At 37.9% G+C, this 22,617-nt stretch overlaps 6 protein-coding genes and 7 pseudogenes across 13 annotated transcripts, besides 1 other annotated feature; 8 read left to right on the top strand and 5 right to left on the bottom strand.

Moving 5' to 3' along the window:
• Window positions 1–653: 653 nt before the first annotated feature.
• Window positions 654–4,555, bottom strand: TVAGG3_0668410 (annotated as a pseudogene). The gene has a single exon. A coding segment is annotated over exon 1 (3,902 nt).
• A 108-nt stretch (window positions 4,556–4,663) lies between these two features.
• Window positions 4,664–5,734, bottom strand: TVAGG3_0668400 (clathrin light chain binding; the record flags this gene model as incomplete). Its single annotated transcript, XM_001294812.2, has 1 exon — window positions 4,664–5,734. One exon carries the CDS (start codon window positions 5,732–5,734, stop codon window positions 4,664–4,666), a length of 1,071 nt encoding a protein of 356 aa, XP_001294813.2.
• An 858-nt stretch (window positions 5,735–6,592) lies between these two features.
• On the top strand, window positions 6,593–7,330 carry TVAGG3_0668390 (annotated as a pseudogene). Its single transcript has one exon. A coding segment is annotated over exon 1 (738 nt).
• Window positions 7,331–7,479: 149 nt separating this feature from the next.
• Window positions 7,480–7,912, top strand: TVAGG3_0668380 (annotated as a pseudogene). The gene has a single exon. A coding segment is annotated over exon 1 (433 nt).
• A 17-nt stretch (window positions 7,913–7,929) lies between these two features.
• Window positions 7,930–8,172, top strand: TVAGG3_0668370 (serine threonine-protein phosphatase family; the record flags this gene model as incomplete). The annotated part of the gene is made up of 1 exon (XM_051242311.1): window positions 7,930–8,172. One exon carries the CDS (start codon window positions 7,930–7,932, stop codon window positions 8,170–8,172), a length of 243 nt encoding a protein of 80 aa, XP_051088898.1.
• A 1,302-nt stretch (window positions 8,173–9,474) lies between these two features.
• Window positions 9,475–22,617: part of a mobile genetic element that runs on past the window's edge.
• TVAGG3_0668360 lies at window positions 11,425–11,837 on the top strand (annotated as a pseudogene). The gene has a single exon. A coding segment is annotated over exon 1 (413 nt).
• TVAGG3_0668350 (uncharacterized protein) lies at window positions 13,703–14,068 on the bottom strand (the record flags this gene model as incomplete). The annotated part of the gene is made up of 1 exon (XM_051242310.1): window positions 13,703–14,068. The coding sequence occupies one exon, from the start codon at window positions 14,066–14,068 to the stop codon at window positions 13,703–13,705; it is 366 nt and encodes a 121-aa protein (XP_051088897.1).
• TVAGG3_0668340 (uncharacterized protein) lies at window positions 14,402–14,659 on the top strand (the record flags this gene model as incomplete). Its single annotated transcript, XM_051242309.1, has 1 exon — window positions 14,402–14,659. One exon carries the CDS (start codon window positions 14,402–14,404, stop codon window positions 14,657–14,659), a length of 258 nt encoding a protein of 85 aa, XP_051088896.1.
• TVAGG3_0668330 (organellar and viral DNA polymerase type B) lies at window positions 15,446–16,384 on the top strand (the record flags this gene model as incomplete). Its single annotated transcript, XM_001296518.1, has 1 exon — window positions 15,446–16,384. One exon carries the CDS (start codon window positions 15,446–15,448, stop codon window positions 16,382–16,384), a length of 939 nt encoding a protein of 312 aa, XP_001296519.1.
• On the top strand, window positions 17,322–17,866 carry TVAGG3_0668320 (organellar and viral DNA polymerase type B; the record flags this gene model as incomplete). Its single annotated transcript, XM_051242308.1, has 1 exon — window positions 17,322–17,866. A coding segment is annotated over one exon (545 nt), but the record flags the coding sequence as incomplete, so codon positions are not given.
• Window positions 18,532–19,334, top strand: TVAGG3_0668310 (annotated as a pseudogene). Its single transcript has one exon. A coding segment is annotated over exon 1 (803 nt).
• On the bottom strand, window positions 20,059–20,652 carry TVAGG3_0668300 (annotated as a pseudogene). The gene has a single exon. A coding segment is annotated over exon 1 (594 nt).
• On the bottom strand, window positions 21,624–22,039 carry TVAGG3_0668290 (annotated as a pseudogene). The gene has a single exon. A coding segment is annotated over exon 1 (416 nt).

Raw genomic sequence — 22,617 nt, 5'->3', positions numbered from 1 at the left:
CAAACGAAAATTCACTTCCCATAACAACTATCAATCATTAAAATCTCATAATGATTAAACTTGTTTTAATTTTATGAAAAGTTGATAAAATCAAACTGCGTTGCAAAAGATCGACTTTTCAAATTTAAGGGTAATCAACAAAAATGACATAGGATTCAGCTAGAACTTCAATAGTGTGGCGTTCCGATAGTTTTTGAGCCAGTTTTTCTTGTAAGTTTGATGACTTTCATAATATTATTTTTACATAAGTGATGAATTAGGTATTTTGATATCTTATCATGGTTCTTTACAGAAGAGAACCCTTTATAGCTTATATTTTTAAGGCTGCATCGGATATCAAACAGGAATATAATTTATCGTAAGATAATCAAAGAAAAACATTTGATTATGAGATTCTTTGCTCTATTATTGTGATTTATATTGTTGTTTTTTACCTCAAGATTGGTAAAATGTTGGATACTGACATCAAATTTCGAGCTGAATTTCGAATTAAACAACAATAGAGAGGAATTTACGCTGAGGATCCTACACAAAGTTTCTTGCTACAAAGTTATGATTTGTAAAACATTTAGAATATTATTTTCCAGATTAAAAAAACATAAACAAATTTTTGAATAATTTTTGTTTTAATCCTAGTTAGGAAATTAATTGATTTAGAATCCACCCTGGAACTGTGGTTGGAATCCACCCTGTGAAGCGAATCCTGGCTGGCCACCGAATGAAGCGTTTCCGAACTGTTGTGGTGGGGCGAATGAAGCTGGAGCACCGGAAGCAGCGAATGGATCAGTTGACTGAGCGAATGAAGCGCCCTGGTCTGGGAATCCGCCGTCGAATGCTGGTGGAGCGACAGATGCAGAAGCAGCTGCAGCAGCGACTGTCTTTGTCTCCTCGACTGTGCCAGAGAGAGCCTGGACATCAGCCTGGAGCTTGGCGATGGCAGCGTTCTGGTCTCTCATTGACTGGATGAGGAATGGCATTGCGAAGTCTGTGCAGTTGTGTCTCCATGCGAGTTCAAGGATGACATCGGATGAGAGGAGGTCGTAGCAGACGTATGTGGCAGCGGCGAAGCACTCGAGGAGCTTCTTCTCGAGGAAGAACTTGATGAGATCTTCGGCGATCTTTGTGTCCTTGGACTGAGCAGCTGTCTCGATTGCATCTCTGTAGAACTCGTCCTTCTTGGAGATGGAGATAGACTCGTTCCATCTCTGGTTCTTTCTGAAGATGTAGGATGAGATTCTGCGGAATTCCAAGCATTCGTGGTGCTCTAACTCGCGTGCCAATGTGATCTGTTCGAAGAGTGTGAATGCATCGATTGAGCGTCTGAGTGAGTCGTAGTCGCCGTCCTCGATGTACATTCTGTTGAGGGCCTCGTTGACAGCCTGGACGTTTGTGGACTGGATGGAAGCGAGGTATGACTTGATGAGCTGGAGGTTGTTGGAGCGCTTGAACATGTCGACAAGTCTTGTTGAGTCAATCTTTGGACCGATTGTCTGCAACAAGTCTGGGATATCCATTGGAGAGATTGTGAGGTAGAAGTTGAGTGATCTGTAGAGGATATCTGCGTTGGAGACCTGAGCGACGAGTTCCTTGAAGTAGTTGTGTGTCCATGCAGCAGATGGGTGCTCGATGATTGTTGTGACGGCGTTGTCGAACTCGGAATACTTGTCGTAGGCGTATGTGAGTTCCTTCCACATGTGCATGGCCTGGAGGATCTTGATGACCTTGAAAAGGGCGATGCGCTGGTTGAACTGCTTGAGGTGGTCCATGCACTTCTCTGGCTGGTGCTTGGCGTAGAGAACGGCAAGCTCTGTGAAGATGCCGCCGTGTGCGCGCTCTAAGCCGAGAGCTGCTTCAAGTAAGCCAATGACCTGTGTGAAGTAGCCACCGTCTTCGTACAACTTGATGACCTCAAGAAGGTGATCGGCTTCGATGACGATCTGTAAGCCAGCGACCTGGGCGAGCTTGAAGTCTCCGATTTCGATGCAAGCGCGGAGTACAGCCATCCATGACTTTGTGGATGATGCCTTGCGTGCAGCGTCGATGGCGGCCTGGAGTTCCTTGAGTTCGATGAGTGTCTCTGCGAGGCGGGCGTAGTCCTTGACTGCTGTGTACAAGATCTTTGCGGCCTTGAAGAGCTGTTGATCGAAGCAGCGGTCGGCGATTTCCTTTGTGCGGGGGAGTTTGGAGAAGAAACGAGTTCCTCTAACTCGCCGAGCATGTCAACCTTGGCGTAAGCGAAGAGAAGCTCTGTCTCGATGATTGGATCACCGATCTGGTTGGAGCGAGCGAGCTGAAGGTATGGAACAAGAGCCTTGTACTCTTCAGCCTTCTCAGCGGCCTCGATGACGGCGTAGTACTCCTTTGTGTCCTTTGACTTGATGAAGGACTCGATGGAGTTGACAACTTCGCCGGCAGCGAGCTGAGCACGAGCGACTTCGCCCCAAACGTTTGGATCGTCGCAGTGGGCGGCCCAGTCAGCAGCGCCTTGGAGATCGCCCTTGTTGTCGAGCATGACCTTGACGGCGAGGACTGGCTGTTCGTACTTCTTGTAGACAGCGATTGTTTCATCGTAGAGCTGGAAGTCGATGAGCTTCTCAGCAATCTTTTCCCATGTGTAGTGGTTGAGGCGCTGGACGTAGTTCATGACGCGTGTTGTGTCTGACTGAGCAGCTGTGAGGATGAGCAAGTTCTGGAGGGAAACGTTCTCCTTGAACTGTGGAGACTCCATGACGACTTTCTCGAGAAGGCCGAGGAGCTGTGCTGGGATGTCGGCGGCGATGAATGCCTTGACTGTCATTGAGACCTTGTCTGGGTCTTCGCACTCTGGAAGAGCTGTGGAAATGACAGCATCGACAACCAACTTCATGTGTGGGTTCTCTGGGTTGAGAACACGTGCCCAGAGGTTCTCATCCTGTCTGTTGACGAGGTATCTGGCCTGTTCCTTGTAGAGCTGGTGTGTGTTTGTGAGCTCGATGAGTTCGTCATCGCACTGGCCCTTGGCGTAGGCAATGCATGCGAGGTGGGCATCGCGCTTGGCAAGGATCTCACCGACAAACTTTGGATCGTAGTACTGGTTCTCGCGGAGGGCGCGTTCTGGGTTGCGGCCCATGTTGTAGGCGAGGAGAACGATACCGTTGTTTGTGGCTGGATCGACAGAACCAGAAGCCTGGCGCTGTTCGAGGATCTGTTGGAGAAGGCGCAGTCTCTCGCGCTTCATTGTCTCCTTGATGAGCTCCTCCATTGGTGCTGTGTGCTGGACGGAGTTGATCAACTTGACGATGTACTCCTGTGGAGCTTCGATATCGATGAGGGCACCGATGACACGGCCGGCCATGGCTGGGTTGAACTTCTGGATGTAGATTTCGAGTTCGCGGGAAGCATTCTTCTTGTAGAGGTACTTTGTAAGGTCTTCTGCGAATCCGAATCTGTTGCAGAGAACGATGAGTGGGACGCGGTCTGGGAGATCAGCCTGCATGAGGAAGTCACGAACACGCTCTGGCTGGAGGTATTCTGACTCACGGCACATTCTCTCAACTTCGCCGTAGTCCTGAAGCTTTGTTGCAGCTTCGATGTAGCGGAAGTGGATATCTGGATCTGTGCATGTTGTAACGACAAGAGCTAAGAAGTAGTAGATAGCCTGTGTAGCCTTTGTCTTGTTGAACAATGCAAGGAGTGTGTCGATGCCGAGCTTGTCGTAGTATGTGCCAGCGACCTTGACGACGAGTTGGACGTTCTGTTGCTGGTTGTTTGTGAGAAGTTCCTGGAGGCACTCCATGACCCACTTTGGATCCATTGTTGCGAAGTACTGGACTAAGAAGTCTGGGTTGATTGACTGTGTGTTGACGATGCAGCGCTTGATGGATGGAAGGTCTGTGTAGTGCTCGAGAGCGCGCTGGAAGTTGCCTGCACGTTCGCAGAGGTTGGCAACCTTCTGGCGGTCGTAGAATGTGTAGCATTCCTTGGCGAAGAGTTCTTCAGCAACACGTGGGATGTTGGTCAATGTGATCTCGAAGAGAAGTGTCTGGAGATCGGAATCTTCCTCACGGTTCTGGACAAGAACAGATACCAAAAATGAAGCAGCCTGTGTGAAGAGGGAGAACTGCTGAAGGATTGTGACAACTTGCATGGCGTTGACAAGTGGTTGGCCGTTGTTAGCAACGAAATTGAGGAGCTGGGCAAGTCCTTCTGGGTTGGAGCGGGCGATGAGTGTGATGATCTGGAGCCAGTCGCATGTGTAGTTGTACTGCTGGCAGTACTGTGCGATCTTGTCGAATGAGCCCATCTCAGCGAATGTGGCGCAGACCTTTGCGTGTGCACCAGCGCGGATGTAGATGGCGGCGGCTGTGATTGGATCAGCTTGCTTGCAAACATCACCTAAGTTCTCTGATGGTGTGAGGCTGTCGTTCTTGATCCAGTTCTGGATGAGGTTGGCCTTGCCCATGTTGATGACAATGCGGCAGAACTCAACAGATTCGACTTCTGTGAGCTTTGTCTGTGTAATAAGAGCGGACAAGTACTGGAGAAGCGGTGGATGGCCTCCTGGCTGTGTTGGCAATCTCTGTAACTTGGAGATTGTAGCAGCACCACGGAGAGCATCGCCAGGTGTTGTAGCGGCAACACGAGCGGCTTCCTGGAAGTTGCCCTGGAGAAGGAGCTGATCGAACTACTGTGTGATGAAATCGTTCGACATGTGGATGCCGGCGTTGGCAGCGACCTTGGCAGCAACTTGGGCACCAGCGCGCTGTGTAATGTAGTCGACAATTGTATCATTGTTGATGGCGATTGAAACGAGACGGCCGTCCTTGCCGAGAGCGAGGATTCCACCGTTTGTTGTGGAGTTGGCGAGGATCTGTGGTGTGTTGGCGATTCTGACGGAGAGATAAACTGTTGCGGATTGGAGTTCCATCATGTAGAGGAGACCGCCACGTGTAACCATGTAGATGGAGTTGTACTTCTGTGAGAAGAGAACGTAGAGTGGTAAGTCGTCCTGAGCATCCGGTGGAGCTTGGAGATCCTGGAACTTTCTGCCGAAGGATTGGGCTTCTGGGGAGCTGCCAAGTGGGAAGATGTTGAGCTTCATGTTGCCAGCCTTTGAAGCGAAGGCAAGAAGCTGAAGATTGCCGATGTTAGCGAAAACACCATTGAAGGCATCGATAACTTGGGAGACCTTGTGCTCGTTGGAGTAAATCTGGAGCTTGCCGACAATCTGGTTGTTCTCCTGTGTGAGGCCAGAAAGTAAATACCACTGCTTGTCCTGGGAAACAGCGTAGCCAATGATCTGTGTGTTGGCGAGTTGTGGGAGAAGCTGGAATACCTGAACTGGGTTGTTGTTCTGGCTCATTGTCCAGTGGAAAACAGCATTACCAACAACAAACATGAGAGTATCATCGTCGACGAATTTCCAGTATGTAACTTGCATGTTTTCTGGAACGGTGAATGATTTAAGGCGTTGGCGTGTGTTGAGATCGAAAACTTGGAGAGCATTGTTACCACGAAGAGCAATAACGTTGCGAGATGGATGCATGACTGCAGCATCGGCGCACATTTTATGTCTTGTGATCTGGTTGCCCTGCTGAAGGTCAATGATGGCGACAGAAGATTCTGGTCCGTTTTCTTCGCGGACGCAGAGATATTTGTCCTTAGAGACTGCAGAATTGGATGGGACTGCAAATCTCGGGTCCATGTTCTGAGAAGCAAACGAGAAAACCTCGTTGACAAAGATAGGCTGTGACATTTATCGAGAGTGTCAAACTGATTGTTTTGAACATCGGCTCAATTTTCAAAAAATTTGCCAAAACATGTCTATCGTGTTAAAATACGAACATTTACAACAATACTTTTTATTGACACCATTTTATTAAAACCGCCGTCATGTTTACTAACCAAGAAATAATATCATCTATACACATAATTAATCATTATTTCACAGCGATGTATAAAATTGACGATAGATTTTATCTCAAATTTATCTATCGATAGATGGAGATCGATAGGATCACTTCATATCTATCACTGAACATTATCGATGCTTTAAATATCTATCAACATTAATCTGTTATGGGCACAATTATTGTTTCCTAATTGGAAAATACTTTAACTCTTTCGAAAACTAGGGATTATATTCGATTTTGATGTTTTTGCTTTTTTTTAATGCATTTTCTCGAATATTGATGCTAGAATAAGTCAGTATTATTATCCGAACTTCTCTTTTCCTATATGATCAGGTACAAAAATCATTATAATTTTGGATAAGACAAAATTGCTATCTGTCTTCTGGTAATATATTGAGATTGTTGTGAAAATTCATTGAAAAAAAAAAAAAAAAAAAAAAGGTAGTGGGGCTTCCAGGCACTTCGTGCCCTCTAGCCCCGAAGATGTTTAGTATAAATGAAGTTTTTATTCGGAAAATTGTTAGTCTTCTGGTGTGAATTCGGAGGACTCTTCTTCTTCCTCCATTGCTTCTGGGAAGAAGCCTTCTTCTGGGTCGAAAACATTATATAATGTGTCGCTTTTCACAAATTATATATGTTTTCATGTTTTGTCACTTTTCTGTCACTTTTCAGGAAAAAAACATTTTTATTATTATATATAAATGAATTTTACAAAACCACCGTTACCGTTCTTTGGAAATAAGAGTAGATGTAAAGATATTATATTGAGAGAACTTAAGAAACTACCGAATGGTCTAACATTTGTAGATTTGTTCGGTGGAAGTTTCTATATATCCCATTTGTGCCATACAATATTCCCAGACTCAAAGATTATATGCAATGACTTCGACAACTATATGGACCGTCTCAAACATATACCAGACACAAACAAAATATTGAGTGAGTTAAAAGAAAAGATTCAGATAGGTAAGATGGAACGTATACCATTAGATAAGAAAAATATTGTGAGAGAGGTTTTGAAAAAAGCAGAATATATAGACTGGGATAGTATATCTGCTAGACTATTATATAGTGGTGCTATAAGAGTTCATGACATTGAAACACTTATGTCAAAAGTTTTATATCTTAACTATACAAATGTTTTCAAAGATGACATAGAAAAATATATTGAGGGTATAGAGTTTGTGAGATGTTATTGGACAGAGTTGTATGAAAAATATAAAGACAAGGAAAATGTTTTCTTTATAGTGGACCCGCCGTTCTATAACACATGGGATTTTCAATACCAAGTAGACTGGACTTTGAGAGACTCTTTAGAAACTTTAGACGTTTTACATAACCATCCATGCTTTTACTTTACATCGATAAAAGTGGTTTGGAAACCGTTATGAGATGGTTAGAGGACATACATGACTATGAGTTTAGATATGACAAGATAGAATATGAGAGAGGTCCTATAAACCGGAGAAAGTGTCATAACAAAGAAATTTTATTAGTAAGTAAATGTGGTTTGAAATAGGACTACTTGTTTTAGGTTTTTTCCATTGTGTCATTTATTTATTTGACGTGGCAGAAAAGTACAGAGAATATGAAGATGAACCAATGCCTGCAAATGTTCAGTATATGTACTCGTAAGAGATATTTTTATCTAATATTAAATGGACGCACAGAACTTAGCGAATGCACAGCAACCTGGACAACCAAACCCAGAGAATATTCCAAATGAAGTTAGAATACAAACTGCAATGGCAAACTATGGTCAAGTGCCAACAGATGTACAAATGCAAACTGCCATGTCAAATGACGCTGCGTTAGGTTTGCCACCATGGTATGCAAATATGAGATGGAAAGAGTTTTATACAAACCCTGAAGTGGGATATAAACAACTTTATGCAGATGACGCGAACACAGGAGTTGACCCAGAATATGTTTTCTACCAGAGGAGAAACAGAATGTATGAGCTCCAGTTAAAGAATGCTATGGAACTCAACAGGAAACGTAAGAGACTAGGTGGACATTAGATTTTTACATATAGTAAATGGGTTTCTTCAGTAGTATTGGAAACTTCTTCAGAAGAGTTGGAAGAGGTATATGGAATGGAATAAAAACCGTAGGAAGAGGAATTTGGAACGGTGTCAAAAATATTGGTAAAAGAGTAGGTCAGTTTGTTGGTATTATACCTAAAGACCCTGAACCAGAAGAACAAGCTCCTGTTATACAACAGCCTGAACCTGCACCACAGTCTAGTTGGCAACCAAATCCAACACCTCAACCGTATTAAAAAATTATATTTTACCGTTCGATAGTAGTTGTATATGAAACTAAGTTCTAAGTAAAACGCATGGTATAATGGAATTATTCTTTTTCTTCCATCTGTAGTAAACCATACTTGAAAGTCTGAAATACTTCCACTTGGTGGTTCGTATAACTTTGTAGGTTTTTCGTAAAAGTCATTTGCCAAGCATAAGAAAGAGTTTTGGGCGCCAGAAAATGAAGCATGAACAATAATAGCATCTTTGGTCGAAAACATTTTCATATGTTCCATTAGGGTTTTCGACTTCATAAAAGTCTGGGTGTACTGGATATGCTGCAGGCTGATTTAACATCCTCAGAAATCTATACCATGCCAAGTTATATTTTGTAGAAATATAAACGTTTTCTCCAAGGTCTTCTATTCTATTGATTTTAACAGTTGCATTTTTCCTGTCATAAATATATATCGAGATGGTACTCTCCCTCGTCAATGTTATACTGGTTTGCATATTCGATATAGATATCGTTTATTTTTTCTTGAAAAGCTTGAAGAGTTGTTTCTAAGTTTACAAGCAAACTAACTTGTAAAAGTTTTCCCTGTTCAAATTTCTCATACATACGTTTTTCTTTGTTATAGTATCGAACTTCAAAACCGACCGTAAATGGGAAACCATGTATGGCTTCTGAAATGAACTTCATTCTACGAAAGCCAATAGCTTTTGTGACAGATGGGTCTCTTAGCCATCTTAATGGGTAGTCAAAACGATAGCCTTCATGCTTTACGGTCTCTGTCTCAAACTTTTGACCGACATTAGTAAAAAGTTCATCTAATGGTTTAGTTGTAGCAACTCTTGAATTTTCTTTTCTATTGAAAGCATATTTTATCTAGAATAAAAATGTCGAAAGATATTGCTTCCATAAGAGAAATACAACACAACCGACAACTCATTATGCAAGCTCTAAATAAGAACACAACAAACTTTTCAAACTATTCTAAGATATCTGAGTCATTGAAAGAAGGAAACTTAAAACTGACATTAAACCCAATGACAGATGAGTTTCTGTTTCAAGACAATAAGAACCATACTGTCTGTATAAATCCAACAAAAGGAACTTTAAACGAGAAACCTATAAATGAACTTCTTTTGAAAGCAGATGTTGACAACAAAGCTGACAAAGAATATGTAGACGATGCAATAGCAAAAGAAGAAGAAAGAGCTAACAATGCTTATGCAACAAAAGAACATACTCATCCTGAACTAGCAGACAAAAAATATGTTGACAATAAAATGTCAAGTGAAGTGACAAGAGCTGAAAACGAATATTCTAAAAGACTCATACACATTCTATATCTGAAATAACAGACTTAAACGTTAGCCTTGAAAATAAAGCAGATAAGGAATATGTGGCTAGTAAGTTAGAGAAGAAAGCAGATAAGGAATATGTGGATGAAAAAGATAACGAAATGAAAGAAAGGGTTGACTGGTACCATGAATGGACATCGAAGATTTTAAAAGTAAAGCCGATACGGGATGGGTTTCAGGATGTTTAGACCTTAAAGCAGATAAAACTTATGTTAACGATGAGTTAGAGAAGAAAGCAGACAAGAACCATACACATACAAGTTTTAAACTGTTGCTATAGAAAGTATTGAAGGAACGGTTGAAGAAACTGGTGGGGATGCAATATATTGTAAACCTCCTAACTTTCCACAAGGTTTAACATCGGATGACGACATAACGAACGATGAAAAACATTAGATGTAAAGATGTTTATGTCATGAAGGATGAACATAATATTAATTCACTGCTCAAGATTTATATGACAAGAAAGCAGACAAAACAGAGCTTCAAACATTAAAGACAGAAATACTTCAAACATTATATCCTATAGGCTCTATTTATACGTCAATGAACTCAACAAATCCAGAAACAGTTCTGGGTTTTGGAACTTGGACTCAAATAGTCGACAGGTTTTTGTATTGTGCAAACTCTTCAAAGGAAACAGGTGGAAGTAAAACGATTTCAGGTGAAAATTTACCTGCACATAGTCACTACATAGATTTAAGTACATCTCAAGCAGGTTGGCAATAAGCATAGATATTGGGATTGGTCAGCAATGACAAAAGGTAAAGGATATGATGTTAAAGACAACGTTAAGTTTGCTATAAATTGTTACTGGAGTAACACTGAGGGAGGAGAAACCATACACATCGCGTTTCGGGATATACGCAAACAACGGGACAAAGTAAAGACTACATGCCACCTTACATGACAGTTTACGCATGGTATAGAAATGCTTAGTCGTCATTTTCAACTTCTTTAGCATATTCGTCAGGAGTTGTCTTATATTTGTTAGGAACTGTTTTTGAAAGTATACCACCTTGAACTTTGACAAGTTTGAAACGAGGTCTGACAATAGTCGTTTTATCTTCTGCTTGCAGTCTGTACATTTTGCCATGTTTGCCTAAAACTTCATAATATTCTCTTGTATACTTTCTTCTATTTTTACGAACACGAATGTGAGTACCTGTCGGGTTCCCATTGTTGTCATAGTCAATAGTATTTTCATATGGGTCGCGTTTAGGTATTTCTATTTTTACTTTGTCGCCTTTCTTAAGTTTGAAGCCCGGCATTCTTTCTTGTTTGTCTCTTTTGACTAAATTATTAAATATATAGTCTTTCTCTAAGTCAGGGTTGTTTTTCATTTCTTCGGGGGAGTGGTTTCCCAAAACCTTTTTGTTTACGGCTATGTGTAAATATTTAAAACTTGTCTCATCTTTGCCATGGAGAAGTGTCTATACTTGTCGTCATATGACATTTCATTTGCTTCACCACCTTGTGGTTGGTTTAAGTCTCTTAACATTTTTTATACAACCGTCAATGACACCAAGAGCAGAATGGTTTTGGTCGACAATGAAATATTGGTTTTACATTTTTGAACGCAGATAGTTTTTTACATCATCTGATTTGAAAGAACTTTCACACAGTCAGATGTCAGTTTTGTTGGATGGTATTTGTCAACGAATATTGTCAAAGCTGCTAAGATATCTAAAATATTTTTGGACCATAATGGTATGGCTTCACAGTATCTTGTGTTTTGACCAACAAATATTAGCCAGTATGGTGGTCCATCTTCTCTATACCTCGAATGTTTTCCAAGATATCCATAAACCAAGCATTTGGTGGTTGAACTAAAGATTTTTACCATAGTGATTTTCTTTGTCGCTTTAGAAACATAGGGGTCCTTGTTTGGATTCGTCATTTTTATCCTATAAGAAATGGGTTTATTTGGCGCATTAGCAGGAGTTGCATCTAGATTTTTACCCGCAGTGGGAACAATAGCCAGAGGTGTATTTGGAGTTGGAAGGAAGATTTGAGTACATTAGGTATACTTAAAGAGAAAGCACAACCTATTATACAAACTGTACAGAAAGGTTGGGATGTAGCACGAGATGCAACAAATCTTATTCCAAATCCTGAAACAAGAGGAAAAGTTCAAGGATGGATGGACAATGTAGGAAGACAAGCAGGAAACTATTATAACAAAGCAAATGACTACTATAACCAAGCAGGACACTATATGGACCAAGGTGAAAGATTCTTTAACAGAGGATATAACCATGCACAACAATGGGTAAACAATAACCAACCTCAACCGCCTCAAACGTGGGAATGTAAAGTTTTTTACTGAGATGAAATGACAATACAGCATTGAGACAAATAAGTTCAAGATGGATTTGTCGACTTCCAGCAGTTACACAACGTGTTTGTCAAGTTCTTCCTATACCTCAGGAAGTTTTAGACCGACTTAAAAAACAACAACAACCAGTTGAAAACAAACCAAACTAAAATTTTTTACTGAGATGAAATGACCGAAGAAGTTGAAACGGTAGATTTGACACCACAAACAAAAAGTTCAGAACATTGTCAAAACCTGTCAAAGAACTTACAGATGAAGAGAAAAATTCAATAATGAAAGTGCCAGGTCTGGAAATACAAACCCTAACTACAAAAGTCACTTTTTCATAAAAATGGAACGGCAAGTATCTCAAAAAAGAAACAGACTCTCACAAATAAAATATTGAAGTCTGAAGGGCTTTCGAGACAACAGATGGAAAAGTTTACTTCACTGACCAAGTTCATTATAGAATCTCATTGACTTAGAGTCGAAATATTCTAAACTTTACAACAAACACAAAAAGTTGAAAGGAAACAAAAACAAATGGCATATGATATTTATGAAGATGTTGACGACACAACTGTTCCTGCAAGTGAAGTAAAGTCAGAGAAACCGAAAGTGACAAAAAAACCGATAGAAGAAGAAAAACCAAAAACTGAAGATAAACCAAAACCAAAGTTTAGTTTGGAAACTAAACCAAGTCAACCTTCATTAGCTGGTATGGGTTGGCGTCAAAGACTTATGGCAGCAGGCGGTTATGTTAAGTAAAGAAAAAAATATTTTTATTTTATTTGAAATGTACGCTGAGTTTTGTTGGAGAAGACCGTTGGGAAACTTGTTTGTTAGATGAGAAATATGAAATGGCATACTATTTTAAAACAATATATTTTTAACATATATTAAATGCTTCAGGTTGAAAAACAAAGAACAAAAGTAGCAGATACAAAACCGTTAGACTATATCTTTACAAATGCTGGTAGGACTATTTCAGATGAAGAAATTTCATCCCGAATATACAGGTTTGACTATCCAATTTGTTGGCTAAAGTCCTTCAGATGCAAAGGCAATAGGATTTAGAAGAGTTTTGTTTTCAAATAGAACTAACGCATTTATGTTCGCAGTATATTTTCATGGGCAGTAAAAAGGTTCTGATGGTCCTAATAGACAAATTTGACGAAATGAGGATCTTTACAGTTCGTTCAGACGAAAGTCTTGAGAAAACTCCTAAATGACTTTCAAACTCAAATGAACAAATATTATTGGGAATTTCAAAAAAATACGACTCTTTACTAAATGGAACATACTATCTGAAACTAGAATATGACAAGATGAACTCCACCGTTTCATTTCAAAAGATTGAAATTAACCCTCCAAGAGATACAGAGTTTTTTATATTGGAAAGTAGACAAACGTTCTTGGGCACAATTTCTTCGGTTACTAAACCAGAACGAACATTACCACCAGATGGTCCATTTAAATTTATACTTCCACCAGCAGATTTGACAGTTTATAGAAACGTGTTTGACCCTCAAAATGTTATGTGTCATGCAAGTTTCAGTTCAAGCAACAATAGTTTTCTATGTATTGGTAAGGACTTTTATGACTTTGCTTCTAAATTCTACGAACCACCTAGTAACAGTTTCTCTGACTTTCAAGTTTGGTTCACAACAAATGGTGTGCAACATATTATTCCATTGTACTATGACTTTTATCTCGAATTGTCTTTCATATATAACTACGGAAAAGTGCTGAAAAAGTATTGAATGTGAAGATATTAGAAAATAACATTTTTTCTAACATCGTAGAAAACTCATGAAAACAATTTATTTTTGACACTTTCACAAAAAACATAAAAAAGTGAAGTTAAACGTTAAGGTTTACTGAACTGGTTGGATGTCGCCTTCACAGGTTATGTAGAACGGCTGACCCGAGAAGTGGAACAGTGCTCTGAGAATTTGTATAATTCGTGGAATTGGACTCTCTCTGTTTGGAAGTAGTATCCAAGGACGCTTGGCAAAGAACTTGAGAAGAGCTTCTTTCTTTGCTTGCTTTATGCCATCGTAGGCTGTCCCGTCTGGTATTTGAATTGGAATTCCAGTCGAAATCTCGAGAGTCAAGGCAGCCCTTCCAGAAATAGTGGTGAACTTGACCTTGGGCTTCATGTCCTTGCCCAAGTACTGCTTAACAACTTCATTTATCTCTATAAGGTAAATTGCCTCATCTAATGGCTCGATGTTGTCCATTGCACTGCTTCAGAACAATACTTGTACTTTTTCAGAACAATACTTGCACTGCTTCAGAACAATACTTGTACTTTTTCAGAACAAGACTTGCACTGCTTCAGAACAATACTTGTACTTTTTCAGAACAATACTTGTACTTTTTCAGAACAAATTTCCCGTAAAAGCTCTCAATTTGTGAGAAAAATTTTCTGTTTCAGAACAATACTTGTACTTTTTCAGAACAATACTTGTACTTTTTCAGAACAATACTTGCACTGCTTCAGAACAATACTTGTACTTTTTCAGAACAATACTTGCACTGCTTCAGAACAATACTTGCACTGCTTCAGAACAATGTCCGACGTACCACCAACCCAGTCCATTCCCAAACCAGAGGAACCTAAAGCACCACAACAGTCTCATCAGCCTATGCCTTACTTCCCCAACCCTTGGTTGTTCCAGCAAGCTCCACCCCAGCAATTCCAATCTCAGTCCAAGAGAGACCAAGACTTCGAAGAAGGTCTGAACCGTTTACGCAAAGAGTATGCTACAGCTCCAATTGAGAGAAAGTTGTTCCCGGACCAAAAAATATATTTTAGGGTAGAAGGTTAGATCTAACCTCTTTTCTAACCTCTTTTCTACCCTCTTGAATTTGTCATGACTTCTTCGTAAACTAAACGTAAATGTTTTGTGAAGAATATAGCAACCGTCTGAATTCCGGCGGTTGGTTTTTATACAAAATTCATGCGGGAAATTCTTGAGTTTTGGTTGAAAGAATACGGTGGAGCCAAAAGTGGCTCGACCTCAAAACAAGCATTTTATGAGCTTACTAAGGGCGTTATGAATGAATTCAAATGTATTTACATACATCCTGACCTCGTTCATTTTGTTGCTGAATTCAGCAAAAATAATGTTTAGGTGAAGAGGTGAGATCTCACCTGTTTTTTCACCTCTTTTCTAACATGGTCTAAAACTCTCGAAAATCATGAAATTTACACCAAAAATAAAGTTTAGGTGAAGAGGTTAGATCTAACCTGTTTTTTCACCTGTTTTTTCACCTCTTGAATTTTCATGACTTCTTCGTAAATGTTTTGTCAAGACTTCATCGTAATGAGTGTAAAGGACCCAAAAATATAATTTAGGGTAGATGGTTAGATCTAACCTGTTTTCTACCCTCTTTTCTAACCTCTTGAATTTGTCATGACTTCTTCGTAAATGTTTTGTCAAGACTTCTTCGTAATGAGTGTAAAGGACCCAAAAATATAATTTAGGTGAAGAGGTGAGATCTCACCTGTTTTTTCACCTCTTTTCTCACCTCTTGAATTTTCATGAATTTTCCCGAAATAAAAAATAAAGTTAGTTTTATTTTTTTATTTTTTTTTATTTTGTATAAAAGACATGATTTCAACAATCGGCACAACAACAATTCAAACAACAGCACCAAACTCGTTAGTCATGAATCCTACGTCAATGTTGGTAGAGATGAAAAGCTTCATTCCTTCTTCATATACTTTTGAAACAGAAATCCAGAAGATAAAGCAAGAACTTTTAACATGTAATTTAGACTGTAGTGCGAAAGATGAAACAAATGAACAGTATCTTTATGAAATGCAGGACATTATTGACCATTTACCCAAACTACCTGAAATTCAGCAGCAAAAACTCACTATTCCTGAATTCGATGAAATAGAAGTCAAAGCAACTGACTCAGTAGAAATAAAGAAGTTCATACGAAAGGTAAACTATGAGTTTCTAGGATTTCATTGCAACCATAAGGTTATGGACAAAGATTGCGACATGGTATATAAGAATGTTTCTGACATATATAAATCTGAAGAATTTAAGACCTACGACAACTTTGTTTCGTTAGTTGCTGAATGTGTATGGCAGATAAGAGATGAAGATAGAAGAGGTAAAGTATGGAATGAACAAATAAGACCCGCTATGTTTGAGATGAAGAGAGCAATTGACGCTTTAGTTGTTTTAGCAGGTAAGGTTTCAGAATATAACGCAAAAATGAACCCGCAATGTTCTAAATGTAAGGCAGCAATTAGGAAATATAACTACTCCATCAAAGAGATAGAAAGAATGAGAAACGACTATGCAGACTTAAAGAAAGAAGCAGAAAAACCAGCAGAAGATAAAATGAACATGTTAGCATTTCTGAACAAAAACTATCCAACTGCTGACGATTTCCTTCTATCTGATGTCAAGAAGAAATATAAAGAGACTTTCGGCATAGTTAAAACATTCGATGTACTAAAAGAAGAAATAGAGGCTACAAAACTGTTTAGGATTTCAAATATACATCGTACAATTCATGTAAAACGCTTGTGAGAAAACAGGTGAAAAAACAGGTGAGATCGCACCTCTTCACCTAAACATTATTTTTGCTGAAAAATGACCAAATTTCATGAGTTTTGTGTGTTTTAGACCATGTTAGAAAAGAGGTGAAAAAACAGGTGAGATCGCACCTCTTCACCTAAACATTATTTTTGCTGAAAAAAATGACCAAATTTCATGAATTTCCTCATATGTTTGCTACCCGAGGAAAACCGAGGGTAGAGATTCCGTACGAAAATTGTAAAAAATTGCCAATAAATTTAAGAGGTTGGTATGTACATAGACTATTAGTAAATGCAGTTGCAGTGAAGGCTTACTTTACATCGTTCAGAAACCAAACATACAGACATTGGTTCAAAAACCAAAGCACACAAGAACTTTTGAGTGAAATTTCTCTAGACGACTTTTTTCGGTCTAGCATAAAACTCATGAAAATCGTAAAAAAATGACCAAATTTCATGAATTTCCTCATATGTTTGCTACCCGAGGAAAACCGCGGGTAGAGATTCCGTACGAAAATCGTAAAAAATTGCGAGTAGGGAAAAAAACCTGGTCGCCTAAAACTCATGAAAATCGTGAAAAAATGACCAAATTTCATTATATAACTGTTATTTTTTTACGAAGAGAACTTTTGCACTTCGTCAAAAAAATCCCTGAAATCATATCTTTTATACAAGATAGAAAATCTTACTCGCCCTAAAACTCATGAAAATCGTGAAAAATTGCGACCCAGACTTTTTTCGGGGTCGCCTAAAACTCATGAAAATCGTGAAAAAATGACCAAATTTCATTATATAACTGTTATTTTTTACGAAGAGAACTTTTGCACTTCGTCAAAAAAATCCCTGAAATCATATCTTTTATACAAGACAGAAAAAATAAAGTTAGTTTTTTATAAAATATTTTTTTTATCTTGTATGTAAGAACATATATGACAAACACTGAGTTTGAAACAGTTAAAAAGATAGACAATGACACCAAGTGGTTAGAATTAGGTGATTTAAACGTAAGATACTCAAAGAAATACAACAAATATTCTTTGTCAGACATTATATTTCCATCTGGAAAGAAAACAAAGGACTGGGTTAGAATTGCTTCTAGTCAGAAAATTTTGACAAGAAATCCTGAGCTTATAATATCGGTAAGATTCTATGGAACTGCAGCATATCTCATCGACAAAAGTCTTATACCAATAGTTTTGTTATGGTTAGACCCAGTTGTTGGATATAACTTCATTAAACATGGTTCATTCGATACGGAACGTTGCAGTGAAGGCTTACTTTACATCGTTCAGAAACCGAAGGACTTCAATACAAAGAGATATAAGATAGGAAGAACATATAATATAACTCAAAGATATGACAGTACAGTCAATATAGTCAAGGTTGTGTTTGCTAATGATATGAGAGCTGCTGAAACAGAACTACTCGAAAAGTTTGAGAAAATGTATGGTGCTCCCATAAAAGGTAAAGAAACGTTTGAAGTAGATGAGATAGATAAAGCTATAAAATTATTGACGAAAGTTGCTGAAAATACATGTAAAGCGTTTATTTTTGGTCTTTTGTGAAAGATAGAAAATAAAGTTAGTGTCATTTTTTGTATTTTTTTGTATAAAAGATATGATTTCAGGGATTTTTTTGACGAAGTGTCAACCTTCACTTCGTCAAAAAATAACAGTTATCTAATGAAAAAGTGTCATTTTTTTGTATTTTTTTGTATAAAAGATATGATTTCAGGGATTTTTTTGACGAAGTGTCAACCTTCACTTCGTGTCATAATGTAAAAATAACGTTTACCATGTAAAACGGTTGTGAAAAAAAGAGGTGAAAAAACAGGTGAGATCGCACCTCTTCACCTAAACATTATTTTTACTGAAAAATGACCAAAAATCTGAGTAAAATGGCATATGCTTGCTTCCCTCGGAAAACTGAGAGAAGAGATTCCGTACGAAAACAGTGAAGAACAGCGAGTAGGTAAGAAACCTTAGTCGCCAAAACTCTATGAAAACAGTGAAGAACAGCGAGACCGACTTCCTTCGGGGTCGCCTAAAACTCTATGAAAATCATGAATTTCCTTAAGATAGAAAAAATAACGCTAATTTTTTATAAAATATTTTTTTTATTTTGTATGTAAGGACAGATATGTCAACATCAGAGAACACAACAACAGTTATAGTCCATGAAGCCATAAATGAAGAATATGAGTGGGTTCAGTTTAACAAACAACTCCGTCTCATTCGTTCGGTCAAAGACGATATGTACCAAATGCAAAGTATTTTGAATGCTCTTCGTTCTACAAAGCAAGCACATCATTGGTTTGAAAACCAACAGACAAAAGAACTTTTAGAAGAATTTCCTCATATGTTTGCGACCCGAGGAAAACCGCGAGTCGAGATTCCGTACGAAAATCGTAAAAATTTGCTAAATGGTTTGAGAGGCTGGTATGTACATAGACTTCTTGTAAATGCTGTGCAATGTGGCTTCACCTCGTTACGCTTGTTATATTTTCATGATGTTAGATGAAATTCATAGACAAGAACGTGAAGAGCTAGAGAACAAGCTTGAAGCAAAAGACAAAAACATTCAGAAAAGAATACCACGTTCGGTACCAAAAGGAAAGGAAAAGAACTATAAGTATATGATTTATACTGAAGATATGGAGAAAGAAGAAGATAAAGATATGTTATGTTGCATTTAGTCAGAAGAAACAACAAAAGCTTTTACGACCTTGCTAAGATTTACAAATCTGACAGAAATTGGTTCTATCGCGAAAACTTACCGATTTCAATGACCCCAAAAAGATGTGAAACAAATAGTTCAAGATACTTTACCTCAAACACACTATGATATGAAAGGTTTGTACAATACTTACCTTCAAAGAAGATTTGCCATTGTTAAAGGAAAAAATAACAGAGTATTTTGACAACTTCAAACAAGTAGAGTAAATGAACCATTTATTTTCAAGCTTGACTTCAGATGCTCAGGTAGCTCTATAAAGTAAATTGCCTTGTCAAATCCTTCTGGCATTCCGAGTCCTTCCTTCCGACAGAAAAAGTTTTTCCTTCCGACAGAAAAAAATTTTCCTTCCGACAGAAAAAATTTTTCCCGACGACAAGAAAAAATTTTCCAGTTGTCGTCCCGTAAACCATTCAAATTTTCGAAATTGAGAACTTTTTGGTCGAACTTCAGGAAAAAGTTTTTCCTTCCGACAGAAAAAGTTTTTCCTTCCGACAGAAAAAGTTTTTCCCGACAACTGGAAAAGTTCTTTCCTTCCGACAGGACACAAACGGATGACTGGACGTTCCTCTTCCTGAATGCCTCCAAAGCCAGAAGAACCGACAGCCCCAGCACCACAACAGACTTACTAAGACTAAACACTTACATTTTTCAAGCTTGACTTTTTACAATTTGAACTTTGTTTGCGTAGATATGAATTCTGAAAGAAGTATGAGGGTCTTGTATGACTTTGTACTTCTCCATAGTTCATGTCTGTCAAACTTACCTGCCATGGACTCTTTCATAAGTTCCATGAAATCGTCTTCGGACAATCCGGGGAAAAGTATAATGTCAGTAAGTATTCTTTTAACATCCTTACTTAAACTCTTTGCTGTCTGTACACAATATACGACTGAAATGTTAAAGTGTCTGAGCTTCTTAAGAATTCGACACATATCTTGTTCTCTGTTCTTTAACAAAGGATGAGAGGCGAAATCATCTAAGATAAGAAGACATCTATGAGGGTATGTCTTCCAATCGTAAGATTGCAATTTCTTCGAAATGTATTCTATCTCTTTCTGTTTGTTTCTGAAGTGTTTCTTCTCTAATATTCTCTGCATTTCCTCATTTGGGTCTTTAAACTTAGAATTTATATACTCATTTATAGCATTGTACTTCAAAACTCTTCTTTGGTACTTCTTTATCCAATCTAACAACTCAGTATCCTTTATACATACTAACTTAGACTTCTTTATAATATCTTTGAACGAATTGACGGTTTGGTCAAATTGACCAGAAGTACTACAAATGACAACTAACTCATAGAATGGGTTCTTCTCATCTAGTTCTTGTTGTTGTGCAGCCATTTTAAGATAAGTGAAAGTCTTACCCGACCCAGGTGGTGCAATTAGACCTGTTATACCATTCTGAGCAAATAAGAACTTGTCATGTATAGGTTTTATCTGAGCATTTTTCTAACTTCCTCTTGTTCTTGTTTAAAACATTCTCAAATTTCTTGTCAATGTCAGCAAACTTTTTTTCTAACATATTTTAGAAAAATTAAAATTTTTATCTTTTAGAAAATGTCTAGCGATTTCGCTATCTATATTCGAGACAAGCTTTTTGACAGCAAAACATCTGTCGACCATAAAATCTTACATAGTGTAAACAAGAAAGGTGAATTTGTTCTAAAGTTCTGTTTCTGGGAATATGACAAGAACCATAAAACATTAAGCAGAGCAGTCTTAAAAATTTGTCAATGACAGACTTGTTGACAGAGATGACACCGATTGGAAAAGATGAAGTCCAACAAAAGTTTTAGAATGCAAAGAAGACACATGCGCTGTTCTTGAAGATGAAATAGAAAACAGAATAGAAGAGCTATTAAAGGACAAAGAACTTTTACATAAATATAGTTGCGCCAAATTTGACATAACTCCACCAGAAAAGAAGAAGAAAGAAAAGAAAGAAAAAAAGTAGAAGAAGAGAAGAAAGAACCTGAACCAGTTCCAGAGAAAAAGAAATTTGACATGTAAAAATAAACTTTTATTTTTAGAACATTTCTGGGTCAATGTCAATGTTCTCTTCCTTTTAGGAGCAAACACTGGCTTAGACTCTAAAATCTTTTTACCCAATTTACCTTGAACTTCAACTATCTTAGACTCATAATATTCATAGTCGTCTGCTTTCTTTGGTTCATAAGGTATAACAAGTTTGTATGCTTTGCCTTCTTTAAGGTTGAGAACCTTCTGTCAAAACTTTCTTGACTGTTAACAAACCTTCTATGTCTAAGTCTTCAAATTTCGCACCATTTTTAGTCACAATAGCAAACTTAACTGGTTCGATGTTCCAAACTTTGCTGAATGAAGACTTTCAAAATGGTAGAAGTAAACATTCAAATATTGAATGGGTCTAGTTCTTCTTTAAGTCCTGACATGTACTTGTTTACTGAGATGAATTTCGTCATCTTTTCTATCGGATAAAAAAATATTTTTTAAAAAAATTTACTCAGAAAAAATTTTCTTTGTATATACACCATTCTGAACATCTAAAAGACTTTTGACATTTGCCAAGAATGTTCGTTTAGAAGCTGTCATATAACCATATTCTTGACAATATTGTTTATACGAATCGTACAATGACCTTTCATCTAAACACTCAAAGTCAGTTTCATCTATGAACAGTTCATATACACTCTTGTTTGCTTCTAACAATGTTTGTCTCTCTTCGGTATGTGGAATTTTCTTGGATTGAACTTTGAAATATCTAATGTCATAAAATATGAGAACAAGTGGTTGTAAAAGTCAGATGTCAAAGTTTCTGCTAAGTCGTCAAAATATTCTGTATCTTGCATATGAGAATCTGACGTTCTGACAACTACATATCTTCTGTCAGAACTTTCTAACTTCATCGGAACAGTATTGTTTGAAACCATAATGAAGTTTGCAACATTTTCACAAACTCTTTGGTCTTTATATTTTCTTTCAACAACTCCAACTTTGTCTGTTATAAGACTCTTCAAAGCATCTGAGTTCAAAACTTTTGTTGTATCTATACTTTGAAGTTCATTGCAAACTATAAGTTTCATATTCTCTATTGAGGAGTTAAATTTACCGCAGATGTTTTCTAAGTTTGTCATATTAGGGTTCGAATAGCCCTCTAATAGTTTGCATAAGATATCTGTAAAGAAAGTATTCTTACCAGTTCCTTGTTTTCCAATTATAATGAGAGCAGTTTCATTTTTAGCACTTGGATGTTGTAAGATATTTGCAAACCAACATAAGATATACTCATAAACCTTTTCGTTTCCATTGCATATAATTTCTTTGACATGGTCTAACCAAGCTTCTATAATATTTTCTTTCCATTCTACTTGTTCATATTTATATCCAGTGAAGATAGAATAGAAGTTTGGAGAAGGTGTATAAAACTTTATACCTCGAACTGAAAAATCTTCTAACTTTGACAATAAGATATCCCAAGCATCTAACATCTTCATTCCAACTTGTACAA

Source organism: Trichomonas vaginalis, chromosome III, assembly GCF_026262505.1.
Source record: "Trichomonas vaginalis G3 chromosome III, whole genome shotgun sequence".
Lineage (NCBI taxonomy): Eukaryota > Parabasalia > Trichomonadida > Trichomonadidae > Trichomonas > Trichomonas vaginalis.
The sequence above is the reverse complement of the archived record's forward strand: the minus strand, read 5'-3'. Positions and strand labels throughout refer to the sequence as shown.